Genomic DNA, 16,240 nt, shown 5'->3' on the forward strand with positions numbered 1-16,240 from the left:
TAGAATTTATGCAGACACTTCTGTTACTTGTAATATCACCAACAATGAGTTGTGACCTGGTGTCATTCCAAGTCGTCTCACTGCGGATTTGTTCCGCTCTTTCTGGTTCACATTGAAGTTTCAGAACTGCTGGCTTTCTACTTTGTTCTTTAGTGTGTCAAATCTGGGATTTCTATGTCTGAGACCTCTGGACAGTTTGTACCTTATAGTGAAGCCTCAGTGCTTCCTTTTATAAAATCTTATCCTGCTGGCTGAGTTTTGACAATATGTCACAAATCATCTTATCAATTTGTGGTCAAATATGATGTTGCAGCAATTTCTCTGATGGATTTTTTAAAGAGATTTGACCATAAACATGACCTTTTTCACAAGCTTTTTGAACCCTGTGTTGTGGGTTTATGTAGCATTTTACCAAATCCAAGCACCAAACAAACTTTCGATGCCTTACTGACGAAGAGCGGCTCAACAACAATCTTTATGTAAATTATCTGTTTGCTTGAACATCAAATAATTATTTTTCTAAACGTTAACAATTTAAATGCTTATTCACTTAAATAAAAGCTGAGAACTCTTTCAGCCAACATTAATTAAATCACTAATCTTAGAATATGTTTTGTCATATAGCTAATGTCAACTTGAATCATTTGGTTTTCAAATAACAGCAAGTTTTGGATTGTATTCAAATTTGCCATAGATTTAAAGACAACTTAAAAGTGCCAGAATAACAGATGATTCTGATGATTTTAATGGTGCAATTTGTTTTACAATTTGTAGAAAAAGTAATTTCTTTAGCGTGTCTTTTCTTTTGGCATGGTCAAATTAAAAGGTTTCATCAATTTGCCATTGATCAATAAGGACATGCAATAAACATCCACATTACTCTCAGTTGAGCTGGGGCAGTTGTAATTATTCACAATTGTGCAATTTCACCATTGCACATGTGGCTATAATGTTTCACCACTGCATTTATTCCTGTTGTTTGCGTGACAGCAGAAGCTCAGACAAAGCCACAATACAGCATGGGAATTCTTTCCCCGAATGAATGAATGAATGAATGAATGGGTAAATAAAATAAAATATAAGTGCCAAGGTTGTTTTTTTGAAAGAAGATAATTTCATGACAGTGGGTTTATTTCATAGGACTGTTATTGACTCTATCACTTGATTTATTTTATGTATTAAAAGAAAGAGATGTGGCCGTCCCAGGAGAGACAGAACAGCAACATTCTCAGTGTTCAGAGAAAAGATGCATAAATTCACATAACATGCAGTTCAAATTGCCTTTCAACGGTTTTCAAATATCTTAACCTTTGTCAGATTTTGTTGCGTTGCAACCACAAATTTAAATGTATCTTATAGGGATTTTATGTGATAGACCAACATAAAGTAGCACATTGTTGTGAAGGGTATAGAAAGGGCCACTTGGTTTTCAAATGTTTTACAAATAAAGATTTAAAAACTGGGGCTGCAAGGTGGCGCAGTAGGTAGCACTGTTGCCTTGCAGCAAGAAGGTCCTGGGTTCGGTACCTGGTCGGGGGTCTTTCTGCATTGAGTTTGCATCTTCTCCCCTTGCATGCGTGGGTTCTCACCAGGTACTCCTCCTTCCTCCCACAGTCCAAAGACATGCCTGTTAGGTTAATTGGTCTCTCTAAATTGCCCTTAGGTGTATGAATGAGTGTGTGCATGGTTGTTTGTGTGCTGCCCTGCGATGGACTGGCGACCTATCCGGCGTGTACCCTGCCTTTCACCCATAGACTGCTGGAGATAGGCACCAGCTCCTCCGCAACCCACTATGGAATAAGCAGTAGAAAATGACTGACTGACTGAATTTAAAAACTGTGGTATGCATTTGTAGCCAGGCCCCACCATGTTTCAGCTCAGGTGAAGCTGCAAGTCTTTTGAGGTCTGTCTCTAGAAAGTAACATTTTTGTCCACTCTCCTTTGCAAGCTAGCTGAAGCTCAGTTAGTTTGAATGGAAAAAATCTGTGAACACCATTGTTCAAGTCTTACCAAAGTATTGCCAATTGGATTAAGGACTGGACTTTGACTTGGCCATTCACACATGAATATTCTTTGATGTATACCATTCTATTGTAGCTCTGGCTGTATGTTTAGGGTTGTTGTCCTGCTGGAAGGCGAAACTCGACCCCAGTCTTAAGTGTTATGTAGCCTGGATAATGACAGGATTGCCCTGTTGAGGAAAAACACACATCATAATGATGCCACCACCATGTTTCATCATAATGATAGATTTATTGACAGATATATTTTACCATTTCACACATGCCAAAAGTGCCGCAATTTAAAAATAAGTCAATCCTTTAATTATTATTTGTATATATCAACGTTCACGATAAATTGGGTACAGTCCATTTAAATAGTACGGTATATAAATTTGTCCCTAATTATTTTCATATCAATAATATATCAAATATATTATTTAATATTGTAATGTATGTGAATAAGTAAACATACATATCCCAAAATATGTTTTTATATTTTAATATAATACATGCATAGTTAACTATGTAAATGTAAAATTTATTTAATTAAATGTCAGTAAATATTAAAGTCTTGTATATGTATTTTGGGCATCTTTTTGTCATTATTTCATCATTCCTGTGCCACATTGCACCCTGAAATAATTCAAATTGTTAAAGTAGCTCTTGAAATTGGACTTAAGCATCTGTTTGGTTAACCTGCCGAGTAAGTTTGCTTCAAACAAATAAAATGACCAATGGAGTTTAGCTCAGCTTAGGGGTGTAAGAATTTAGGAACACAAGACATGGTAATAATACTGGTAACTACTGCAATGACAATATCTATTACAATTAACCCACATTTTTCTTACTACTCTTTCTTTTCCATCGGCATGATGACCTGACCATTTTCCCTGAACTTCTTGGTCATTAAGATCTATATCAGATGTGGTTATATAGGAAAGTGACAGAAAATATATAGGCGATTTTAGAGCCCACCAACAATTACATGCATCTGTCTTTTGTGATATTCGACTCATAGATATTGTGATGATAACTGTGGTTCAATATATTGTGCAGCTCTAACTCCATCATTGACTTTAATTAATGGAGTTGTCAGAAAAAAATATACAGATCCTTCTCAAAATATTAACATATTGTGATTAAGTTCATTATTTTCCATAATGTCATGATGAAAATTTAATATTCATATATTTTAGATTCATTGCACACTAACTGAAATATTTCAGGTCTTTTATTGTCTTAATACGGATGATTTTGGCATACAGCTCATGAAAACCCAAAATTCCTATCTCACAAAATTAGCATATCATTAAAAGGGTCTCTAAACAAGCTATGAACCTAATCATCTGAATCAACGAGTTAACTCTAAACACCTGCAAAAGATTCCTGAGGCCTTTAAAACTCCCAGCCTGGTTCATCACTCAAAACCCCAATCATGGGTAAGACTGCCGACCTGACTGCTGTCCAGAAGGCCACTATTGACACCCTCAAGCAAGAGGGTAAGACACAGAAAGAAATTTCTGAACGAATAGGCTGTTCCCAGAGTGCTGTATCAAGGCACTTCAGTGGGAAGTCTGTGGGAAGGAAAAAGTGTGGCAGAAAACGCTGCACAACGAGAAGAGGTGACCGGACCCTGAGGAAGATTGTGGAGAAGGGGCGATTCCAGACCTTGGGGGACCTGCGGAAGCAGTGGACTGAGTCTAGAGTAGAAACATCCAGAGCCACCGTGCACAGGAAATGGGCTACAGGTGCCGCATTCCCCAGGTCAAGCCACTTTTGAACCAGAAACAGTGGCAGAAGCGCCTGACCTGGGCTACAGAGAAGCAGCACTGGACTGTTGCTCAGTGGTCAAAAGTACTTTTTTCAGATGAAAGCAAATTCTGCATGTCATTCGGAAATCAAGGTGCCAGAGTCTGGAGGAAGACTGGGGAGAAGGAAATGCCAAAATGCCAGAAGTCCAGTGTCAAGTACCCACAGACAGTGATGGTCTGGGGTGCCGTGTCAGCTGCTGGTGTTGGTCCACTGTGTTTTATCAAGGGCAGGGTCAATGCAGCTAGCTATCAGGAGATTTTGGAGCACTTCATGCTTCCATCTGCTGAAAAGATTTATGGAGATGAAGATTTCATTTTTCAGCACGACCTGGCACCTGCTCACAGTGCCAAAACCACTGGTAAATGGTTTACTGACCATGGTATCACTGTGCTCAATTGGTCTGCCAACTCTCCTGACCTGAACCCCATAGAGAATCTGTGGGATATTGTGAAGAGAACGTTGAGAGACTCAAGACCCAACACTCTGGATGAGCTAAAGGCCGCTATCGAAGCATCCTGGGCCTCCATAAGACCTAAGCAGTGCCACAGGCTGATTGCCTCCATGCCACGCCGCATTGAAGCAGTCATTTCTGCAAAAGGATTCCCGACCAAGTATTGAGTGCATAACTGTACATGATTATTTGAAGGTTGATGTTTTTTGTATTAAAAACACTTCTTTTATTGGTCGGATGAAATATGCTAATTTTGTGAGATAGGAATTTTGGGTTTTCATGAGCTGTATGCCAAAATCATCCGTATTAAGACAATAAAAGACCTGAAATATTTCAGTTAGTGTGCAATGAATCTAAAATATATGAATGTTAAATTTTCATCATGACATTATGGAAAATAATGAATTTTATCACAATATGCTAATATTTTGAGAAGGACCTGTATTCAAATGCTGCAGTACATGATGAAGAAATACGTAAATAAGTGTGAAAAATGTTTGTGCTTTATCTTAATAAAATAAATGTTTGTATTATTGACAGAATAAATTATATATTTAAACATTTATGTACACAACCGGTCAAAGGTTTTGGAACCCCTTTCTTGTTTAATGGTTTTCTTTATGTTTATGACTATTTGCGATGTACATAGATTCTAACTGAAGGCATCAAAACTGTAAATGAACACATATGGAATTATGAAGCAAACGAAAAATTGTAAAAGAACTTTAAATATGTTGTTATTTTAGTTTCCTTAAAGTGGCCGCCCTTTGCTGTGATGACTGAAATATTAACTACATATTCATAGGTCATGAAAACAAAGCAATCCATAAAGTGAAAAAGTGTATGTAAAATTTTTCACCAGTGGTGTATTTGCTTTCAGTTTTCAATCAATTTATAACACATTTACTAATCATTTACTGATTCGTTTTTATTTATTCATTGAATTGTAGCACTTTTGGCAATCTATGTATACTCTTTGGCTTTCAACATTAGCGAGAGTTCGTTTTGACCTTGTTTGCTTTAATTGGTTTTATTATGTTTAATCTTTTATCATTCTTATGCCATATTTATATATGTCTTTTATTTTAATGTATGTTTAGAGTTTGCAGTTATGTACAGCACTTTGTTTCAGTGGTTGTTGTTTTAAAGCATTTTATAAATAAAGTTGGTGCGGTGTGGTGCGGTAGTCTTTTTGTCTCATCTTCCATGTTTGCAGTGTCTCCTTCATGGCTTTTTGCAAACTGCAAATCAAACATTTTATTGCTCTCTTTCAACAGTGGCTTTCCTCTTGCCACTCTTTCATAAATGTCACATTTGTGGTGTAAATGGATAATAGTTGTTATATTGACAGATTCTCCCACCTGAGCTGTGCATTGCAGCTCCTCTACAGTTACTGTGTTCCTCTTGTCTGTTTTATTTTGATTAATGCCCCCCAAATCCAGTCTGTGAGTTGATGTGGATGGCCAATGTTGGGTAGGTTTTTTGTGGTGCCATAAGGTTATTTCCATTTGTTTGATCTTCGGCTGAAGATTACTGATTTAGTTTTTTAATCTAACCCTTCGTTAAACTTTTCCACAACTCTGTCCCTGGCCCTGCTGTGTTCTTTGGTCTTCATGATGCAGTTGTTCCCTAATGTTCTCTAACAAACATTCGAGACCCTGAGCTGTATTTATGTTGAGATTACATACACTGATGGACTATATTTACTAATACTTTGATTTCTGAAGGCAGTTGTATGCACAGGATTTATGTAGGGGTATCAGAGTAAAGAAGGGTGAATATAGATCCACATTTTTATTTGTAGAAAACAGACTAAACTTTGTATAATTTGTTCCGCTTCATAACTAAGAGCTATGTACGGGTCGTCTTTCACATTAAATCCCAATAAGGTAATTGGGATTAAGTTTGTGGCTTTAACATGACAAAACATGAAAAAGCTTAAGGGGTAGGAAAAGTACCCCTAATGGTAAAAGATTTAATTTTTATTAAGATGTGGGAAAATAAAAAAAAATGGTGGAAAACTGTGGAGAATGCACAAGCTGTAAACTGTAAATGTGTTATTTGGAGCAGATAATCTTTCTTTTCAGGCATGCTTTTGTTCCTTTGTGATCTGATCAGCTACAGTATGTTACAGCCAGCCCCTCTTTTCCTCTGCAGTTATGGATAATTTATTTTCAATTTATGCATCATTTCCTGTGCATCATTAATTTGTCTCTGCTTATCTGCATATTCAGTGAGAATAGAACACCACAACCACAAGATTATAGATTTATATTTAAAACATAACGCTTGAACACTCACAGTGAGAGAAGCCTAGGAAAGTAAAGCAGATAGGATTGAGATTGCTGTATTAATCCCTCTTTTCTTTGTTGGTTTGAAGGGCCTTCCAAGTTCTGAGCTTTTACTAGTAAGTTTATTTCTTCTCACATGATTATTTGTGGTATTATCCTGACAGTACAAACTAAAGTGTATTCTGGCTGCAGAGAAATGAAGCTCTCGGTGCTGCTTTGGAAGTCATAATGGATTCACACACTGTTCTACAGAAAGAGGTCAGTTTTGAGGAAAATTGCAAGCCACAACTTAACATAATTTTCTTATGAACTGCAAAACATTTTGACATTAAACTGTGCAAATACTCACATAAACACCAGAATTATCAAAGCATGGACTTACCCATGTTAGACCAAGGCACAGAGATCTTGAAGACACTTCACCACCTCAGCACCTTGATCTACAGCCTGAGGAACCCACTGGGAACCCGACACAATCCAGCTCGAACCTGCCTAGACCTTTACAACTGTGAGCAGCGGATGTACAATGGTGAGGAGCCTTTAACTGGGTGCAAGATTTATATGCACTTGTTCTGTGCCAGTCAGTCTGAAAAGTTTCTTTTATGGCTTTTTTTTTCCCGCAGGAGCTTACTGGATTGATCCAAACCTTGGCTGCAGTGCAGACAGCATTGAAGTGATGTGTAACTTCAGTGGTGGAGGACAAACCTGCCTGAAACCTATCACAGTTTCAAAGGTTTTGATTTCTATGTAGACCCCTTAAACACAGCTAAAGGGCTTTGCTGAAGCTTTCATAGACCTCAAACCTTTTTATATGTTCAATTCAATTCAGTTTATTTATATAGCACCAATTCACAACACATGTTGTCTCAAGGCACTTCACAACAGTCAGGTACATACATTCCTATTAATCCTAATAATTGAACAGTGCAGTCAGATTCAGTTATTTATTCAAATTGGGTAAAAAGTTTTTCTATCTAAGGAAACCCAGCAGATTGCATCGAGTCAGTGACTTGCAGCATTCACTCCTCCTGGATGAGCATGTAGAGACAGTAGACAGTCACTGGCGTTGACTTTGCAGCAATCCCTCATACTGAGCATGCATGTAGCGACAGTGGAGAGGAAAAACTCCCTTTTAAGAGGAAGAAACCTCCAGCAGAACCAGGCTCAGTGTGAGCGGCCATCTGCCACAACCAACTGGGGGTTTGAGAGAACAGAGCAGAGACACAAAGAGAACAAAGAAGCACTGATCCAGGAGTACTTTCTATGGGAAGGAAAAGTAAATCTTAATGGATGTAGCTCCTTTAGTCGTTTCAACTAGAAAGAAAGAACAGATAAACTCTGAGCTAGTTTTCAAGATTAGAGTCTGAAAGAAAGCACATAGAGTTAGTCACAGTAAAAGCTCAGTCAATCGCTATATCTAGGAGAGAGAAAGGATTAAACACTGTGGATCGTTGGTAGAAGGTGAGCATTAAGTTGTTGCCAGCAGAATCTTGGACGATGCCCCTCTCCAGAAAGGTGTCACAGGTAGATACAGAGTCAGATCAGGTGTAGCTTCTAGGAAGAGAAAAGAGAGAGAACATAAAGTTAAAAGCTGAAATAACAGCAAATAATGCAAAATTGGAGAGTAGTGTGAGAATGTAGCAAAGAGAGTGAAAGTGGTCATTATGTCCTCCAGCAGCCTAAGCCTATAGCAGCATAACTACAGCGATAGCTCAGGATAACCTAAGCCACTCTAATTATAAGCTTTATCAATAACTACTTTTAAGCCTAGCCTTAAAAGTAGACAGGGTGTCTGCCTCATGTTGTGACACTATAAAGATCAACAACAGTGTATTTTATCAGAACTTCGTAGAGCAACACAATAGTTTTCTTTTTTTTTAGAAATAAAGATATGAAAAGGTAGACATACATTTCTATCCACCCCCTTTAGTCTGATGTCTCTAAATAAAATCCAGTGCAACCAATTACCTTCAGTGATCACCTAATTATTAAACAGAGTCCTCCTTTGTGTAGTTTAATCTCAGTATAAATACAGCTGTTCTGTGAAGGCCTCAGAGGTTTGTTAGATACCGCAAGGAGAGCGTTAATCAGAGAAGCAGCCCTATGGTAACTCTGGGGTTGGTTCAGAGATCCATGGCTCAGGAGGAATAATGTGTTAAGAGCGTTGGAGATTCTTGTGCACTCTACAAATTTGACTTCTGTAGTGCAATTGCAATAAGAAAGCCATTGTTGTAAAAAGGCTAGAACAAATCATGTTTTCCTCAAGTCATGTAGAGGGCAGGTGAGATAAAAATTCAACTATTTATCCAACAAAACTCTATATATTGTGGAAAAAACATATTCTACATCTCTTTCAACACACTATCCAGAAGGTGAAACATGGTGGTGGGACAATCATGCTGTGGTGATGTTTTCCTTTAAGGGAGGCAGGAACACTGGTCAGAGTTTATGAAAAGATGGATGAAGGTACATATAGGCCATTAATTGAAGAAAACATGTTAGAGGCTGCAAAAGACTTGAAACTGGGGCAGAGGTTCACTATCATAAACATGCAACCAAAGTTACACTGGAGTATTTTAAATTGAAGTACAGTATATTCATGTGCTAGAATGGCCCAGTCAAAGTCCAGATAAAAGTTACATTTAGAATATATAGCATGAATTAAAAATTGATGGTCAATTATGCTTTCCATCCAATCTGACTAAGTTGAGCTATTTTACAAAGAAGAATGAGTAACAATTTCACTAGATGTGTAAAGCTGGTAGAGATATACCCCAAAAGACTTTCTGATTGCAGCAAAAGGTGGATCAACAAAGCAGGGGAGTCTGAATATAAATGCATGATACAGGTTTTAGTTTTTATTTGTATAAAATGTTCAAAACTATTCATCACTGTCGTTCCATTTCACAACTATGCCACTGTTTTGTGTTTGTCTATCACATATACAGGTCCTTCTCAAAATATTAGCATATTGTGATAAAGTCCATTATTTTCCATAATGTCATGATGAAAATTTAACATTCATATATTTTAGATTCATTGCACACTAACTGAAATATTTCAGGTCTTTTATTGTCTTAATACAGATGATTTTGGCATACAGCTCATGAAAACCCAAAATTCCTATCTCACAAAATTAGCATATCATTAAAAGGGTCTCTAAACGAGCTATAAACCTAATCATCTGAATCAACAAGTTAACTCTAAACACCTGCAAAAGATTCCTGAGGCCTTCAAAACTCCCAGCCTGGTTCATCACTCAAAACCCCAATCATGGGTAAGACTGCCGACCTGACTGCTATCCAGAAGGCCACTATTGACACCCTCAAGCAAGAGGGTAAGACACAGAAAGAAATTTCTGAACGAATAGGCTGTTCCCAGAGTGCTGTATCAAGGTACCTCAGTGGGAAGTCTGTGGGAAGGAAAAAGTGTGGCAGAAAACGCTGCACAACGAGAAGAGGTGACCGGACCCTGAGGAAGATTGTGGAGAAGGGCCGATTCCAGACCTTGGGGGACCTGCGGAAGCAGTGGACTGAGTCTGGAGTAGAAACATCCAGAGCCACCGTGCACAGGCGTGTGCAGGAAATGGGCTACAGGTGCCGCATTCCCCAGGTCAAGCCACTTTTGAACCAGAAACAGCGGCAGAAGCGCCTGACCTGGGCTACAGAGAAGCAGCACTGGACTGTTGCTCAGTGGTCCAAAGTACTTTTTTCAGATGAAAGCAAATTCTGCATGTCATTCGGAAATCAAGGTGCCAGAGTCTTGAGGAAGACTGGGGAGAAGGAAATGCCAAAATGCCAGAAGTCCAGTGTCAAGTACCCACAGTCAGTGATGGTCTGCTGCTGGTGTTGGTCCACTGTGTTTTATCAAGGGCAGGGTCAATGCAGCTAGCTATCAGGAGATTTTGGAGAACTTCATGCTTCCATCTGCTGAAAAGCTTTATGGAGATGAAGATTTCATTTTTCAGCACGACCTGGCACCTGCTCACAGTGCCAAAACCACTGGTAAATGGTTTACTGACCATGGTATCACTGTGCTCAATTGGCCTGCCAACTCTCCTGACCTGAACCCCATAGAGAATCTGTTGGATATTGTGAAGAGAACGTTGAGAGACTCAAGACCCAACACTCTGGATGAGCTAAAGGCCGCTATCGAAGCATCCTGGGCCTCCATAAGACCTCAGCAGTGCCACAGGCTGATTGCCTCCATGCCACGCCGCATTGAAGCAGTCATTTCTGCCAAAGGATTCCCGACCAAGTATGGAGTGCATAACTGTACATGATTATTTGAAGGTTGACGTTTTTTGTATTAAAAACACTTTTCTTTTATTGGTCGGATGAAATATGCTAATTTTGTGAGATAGGAATTTTGGGTTTTCATGAGCTGTATGCCAAAATCATCCATATTAAGACAATAAAAGACCTGAAATATTTCAGTTAGTGTGCAATGAATCTAAACTATATGAATGTTAAATTTTCATCATGACATTATGGAAAATAATGAACTTTATCACAATATGCTAATATTTTGAGAAGGACCTGTAATCCAAATAAAGTAGACTGAGGTTTATGATGAGACAAAATGTAAAAAATGTTCCAGAGGTGTATACTTTTGCAAGGCTCTGTAGATGAAGCTGTAACAAACATTTATTGCCTAGATTCTAGTGAGGACACAAGTAGGTGAACAAATACATAACTGTAATCACCCTTAAGAAAAATCCTCCAGTTTAATCTCGAAAAGGATTTCCTTAAACCTAGTTGAGGATAAGAGTTTAAATTGTGACAAACAGGAGCACAGCCGTCCAGTTTTTTGATTTTAGTCATGCTTTTAGTGCAATTTGAATGGCCTGTTATAACAGTAAATCTCAACATATTGCATTAGGCCTGCAGATTTGGATTAAATTAAAAGCATTTATCTGGCATATCTGGCAAGTAAATTTCTTATCTATCCTTCATCTGTTCTTTTAACTTCAAGATACTGAGGGAAAAACGTCTGGATTCCACACAATGGCAAAGATGTAGGCAAAGTTATTTCCAGTAGAAACATCAAAGAAAATTATGAAACCCAAAAGTAATTCTTAAGGCAGAATCCGTGATGCAGATGTAACCCATTCAAAGAATAACCAGTTTATTTTTATGTTTAAATCAGCAAGAATTACTTAAAACAAAAAAAAGCAACAGAATCAATTTTTAAGTCATTTACGTGGAATGTTTTGTTTAAAATAAAACACTTTGAATCAAAAGAAGCCACCAACATTTACAGTTTATCTGAATGTGGTGGACTCCTTTGAAATGTGTTGTTTATCAAAGGACATTCTATAAAGATTAATGTGGCTTAATGAATCCAAACCTCCATTCATCCATCCATTGTCTTTACCCTCTTGTTCGTGCAGGGTCACAGAGGGGGGGGTTGTGCCTATCTCCAGCGATCACTGGGCGAGAGGCTGGGTACACCCTGGACTGGTTGCCAGTCCGTCACAGGTCAACTGCGCCACCTGGCAGTTCCTGAATTACAGCCACAAACATCAGTGTATTCAATTGAGAATATATATGATTACACCAATGCAAAGGAGTTCAAGAAAACTGTTATTTCCAACACATTTTTTAACAAATAAAAATGCAAAACGTGTGGAGAACATTTCTACCAGGCCCCCTTGAGTCAATGTTTTATAGAACCACTTTTAATCGCAGGTCTCTTTGGGTATGTCTCCACTATCTTTGCATTTGTAAAGAGTAAAGATTTTGCCTATTCTTTGTAAAATAGCTATAGCTCAGTCAAACTGTAAACATCAGTCTTCAGGTCATGCCACAGATTCTCAGTTGGATTTACGTAGATCAACAATGTAACTGGGCCATTTTTATCACGTGACTGCTCTTTGACTTAAACTACCCCATTAGATATCCAGCTGTATGTTTAAAGTTGTTGCCCTGCTGGAAGGTGAACCTTTATTCATATGGTTGATGTGTCCCTTCTACGTCTTATGGTAAGCTTTAAGTTGGACTTCTTATGACTTGGTTCAACTACTCTTCCATTAAAGCCGGTTTTGTGGAGTGAATCAGTTAATAGCTGTCCTGCCAACAGCTTTTTCCACCTGAGCTGTGGGTCACTGCAGCTCCTCCATAGTTGACGTGGCCTTTTGGTTGCTTGAATGCCCTCCTTGCCTTGCCATTCAGTTTATGTGGGTGGCCATTTCTTGGTAGGTCTGCAGTTGGGCCATACTCTTTTGATTTTTACATTATGGCTTGAAGTTGAAGAAAACATGTTAGAGGTTGCAAAATATGAAGTTTGGAACATTGTTTTATAACCAAACTGTGCTTTAAATTTCTCCACAACTTTCTCCCTGACCTTTCTGCTGTGTTTTTTGGTCTTCATGATGCTTTGTGTTTTCCAATGATCTTAAGAAACCTCTGAGGCCTACAGTTGTATTGAAACTGAGTTCAAATTACACACAGGTGGACTCCCAAAACCAAACTCCACACTTTCTGAATTCTTGGGGTATGAATAGTTTTAAAAGACACAGTAATCATTGAGAAATTTAGTGATCACTGGTTTGTGTTGTTGGTCTTTAAGTCACATTCGGTTTTTCCAAGCAAAACATGACAATGAAGAACAAAACACTAAACGTGACATAATTCAACAATTATATATATTTTTTTGTCAGATTTTTATGTGTTTATAGCAAGACACATCCATAACAAGTTTGGCAAATATATCCTTTGGCACATTAAACTGCATTAATTATTTTCATATTAGGTGTTCAGAACATCTTTATCAGGTTTTCATGCCACCTGATTTTTCAATACTTTACAGCAGTATGTGGTCATATGTTTTGTCTTTAGTTGGAAGTCGGAGTGGGTCGCATCCAAATGAACTTCATCCACCTACTGAGCACCGAGGCTGTACAGCACATCATTATTCACTGCCTCAATGTCTCTGTGTGGGCCGAGGGACCCACCCAGCAACCTTCGTCCAACTCTGTAAGCTTCAAGGCCTGGTCTGGGGAGAGGATCCAGCCAGGAGACCTTCTGGAGCCTCTGATACCCAGGGATGATTGCTGGGTATGGCCCTTTTTATAAATATGCTATACAATGATTACCAGTAACAATAAAATGGCCTTCCTAACATTAAATAATCAGTAATAAATACGGCTTTAAGGCCGTAAGTTGGGATACACCTGTCCATTGTTGGCTCTTTTGGCAGGTCAAGGGCTGCACAGTGCAATTCAGACCAAACTCTGATGAACTTTGTGTTTTGATTCTGCGCTATGACAACCACCATTACTGATTAGCCCTATACTTTCATGTTTATGTGTGTAAATTAGCCCGAGGCACTTATAAACCTTCCCTTGAGTCAGGTTTTTTGCTTTTGACCACACTATAGGCTGCAATGACTGTGGCCTATAGTAATAGTGGATATATAGTAGTGAGTGGTGAGTACATAATAATAAATTACTGCCTAGATTGTGTGATGAGATTAAAAAAACCTTAGATCAACTGATTTTAGTTCACACTCGTTATGTTATGGCTAATTAGGGTAAATCATTTAGTTTTGAAGAAGTTATACGAACACCAACTCATATATATGAGGCCTTTTTGTGGGCTTTTCCAGCACACATTTGAAGCTAATTTTGTTTGTGCTTTTGCTTTTCATCTTCACTAAAAACAAACCCTTTGAAAGCTCCCTTCAGGGTAAAGATTTTCATTAATTCTTGTTTGCATTGTTGACGTCTAGACAGGAAAACAAGAGACTTTTGGCAAGTTTGTAGTGCAATTGCCTTTGTTTACAGGAGGTGATTCCTCTGGTGCAGAAGCTGGCAGTATAATTGTTTTTTTTTTGCAATCAACCATAAAACACAACGAAGTAAAAGATGGAAGGGGTCTGTTACCTTGGCAGCTGCTGACAGAGCCTCGGTTTAGTTTTTTATTTTGTTTTTGCATTTTTACGTGGACAGACTTTATGAGAAACAATCCTCTGTGAGGAGGATGTGTTTAAGTAAAAAAAAAATACTTTGTGTGTGGAATTGGCTCAACTGTGCCCAGTTCTTCAATCAAACCTCTAAAATCAGAAATACATCAATTTCCTGCTCCTTTCATCATTAAACTAATTAAAATGTAAAATGTTTTGTTTCTAAACTGGAAAACATAGCATGTAACATTTTTACAATTGTTTGCATGTATAAAATATTTAAAGGGATGCTGGTGGATGCTGGTAGCTAAACCACAAGCTTTTTCAATAGAAATGCACCGGTCATGCTTTTCCTGGTTTATGTTGATATCCATTAACTTGCTGCACGTTCTTTAATAGAGGAAGTAGCTCAACAGAAAAATGAAAATATCAAGATAATCGCCATTTATTCATTAAAACGTCCACCCCATCCTTTATCAGATTTTTTTTCTATTAAAATCAAAGAAGTACATTAAGGTAGATAGTTTTGGCTAATGCATTTATATACCAAAATAGTTGGAGCTGTTTTGATGCTTCTCATTCAAAGAGTTGTCTTTATTTTCATGACTATGAATATTGTAGCTTCACACTGAAGTCATCAAAACTATGAATTAACACATGTGGAATTATATACTGAACAAAAAAGTGTGAAACAACTGAAAATATGTCTTATATTCTAGGTTCTTCAAAGTAGCCACCTTTTGCTTTGATTACTGCTCCGCACACTCTTGGCATTCTGTTGATGAGCTTCAAGAGGTAGTTACCTGAAATGGTTTTCACTTCATAGGTTTGTCCTGTCAGGTTTAATAAGTGGGATTTTAAGCCTTATAAATGGGGATGGGACCATCAGTTGTGTTGTGTAGGAGGTGGATACAGTACACAGCTGATAGTCCTACTGAATAGACTGTTAGAATTTGTATTATGGCAAGAAAAAAAGCAGCTGAGTAAAGAAAAACGAGTGGCCATCATTACTTTAAGAAATGAAGGTCAGTCAGTCCGAACAAGTGGGAAAACTTTGAAAGTGTCCCTAAGTGCAGTCGCGAAAACCATCAAAGAAACTGGCTCACATGAGGAGCGCCCCAGGAAAGGAAGACCAAGAGTCACCTCTGCTGCGGACGATAAGTTCATCCGAGTCACCAGCCTCAGAAATCGCAGGTTAACAGCAGCTCAGATTAGAGAACAGGTCAATGCCACACAGAGTTCTAGCAGCAGACACATCTCTAGAACAACTGTTAAGAGGAGACTGTGTGAATCAGGCCTTCATGGTAAAATAGCTGCTAGGAAACCACTGCTGAGGACAGGCAACAAGCAGAAGAGACTTGTTTGGGCTAAAGAACAGAAGGAATGGACAATAGACCAGTGGAAATCTGTGCTTTGGTCTGATGAGTCCAAGTGTGAGATCTTTGGTTCCGTGTCTTTGTGCGGCGCAGAAGAGGTGAACGGATGGACTCTACATGCCTGGTTCCCACCGTTAAGCATGGAGGAGGAGGTGTGATGGTGTGGGGCTGCTTTGCTGGTGACACTGTTGGGGATTTATTCAAAATTGAAGGCATACTGAACCAGCATGGCTACTACAGCATCTTGCAGCGGCATGCTATTCCATCCGGTTAGCGTTTAGTTGGACCATCATCTATTTTTTAACAGGACAATGACCCCAAACACACCTCCAGGCTGTGTAAGGGATATTTGACCAAGAAGGAGAGTGATGGGGTGCTGCGCCAGATGACCTGGCCTCCACA

At 38.6% G+C, this 16,240-nt stretch overlaps 1 protein-coding gene across 3 annotated transcripts in view; it reads left to right on the forward strand.

The window, feature by feature from the left end:
- Window positions 1–16,240, forward strand: part of col27a1b (collagen, type XXVII, alpha 1b) — a 121,184-nt gene that overhangs the window by 99,021 nt on the left and 5,923 nt on the right. For 2 of the 3 annotated variants that reach the window (XM_047381032.1, XM_047381033.1), the window contains 5 exons: window positions 6,647–6,673; window positions 6,750–6,815; window positions 6,918–7,086; window positions 7,181–7,290; window positions 13,397–13,615. In XM_047381032.1, coding sequence (XP_047236988.1) covers window positions 6,647–6,673; window positions 6,750–6,815; window positions 6,918–7,086; window positions 7,181–7,290; window positions 13,397–13,615 — 591 coding nt within the window. Of the gene's footprint in view, window positions 1–6,646; window positions 6,674–6,749; window positions 6,816–6,917; window positions 7,087–7,180; window positions 7,291–13,396; window positions 13,616–16,240 lie in introns of those variants that run through there. The other variant, XR_007040580.1, reaches the window with a different exon arrangement.

The sequence above is a fragment of the Girardinichthys multiradiatus genome, chromosome 12 (assembly GCF_021462225.1).
Source record: "Girardinichthys multiradiatus isolate DD_20200921_A chromosome 12, DD_fGirMul_XY1, whole genome shotgun sequence".
Taxonomy (NCBI): Eukaryota; Metazoa; Chordata; class Actinopteri; order Cyprinodontiformes; family Goodeidae; genus Girardinichthys; species Girardinichthys multiradiatus.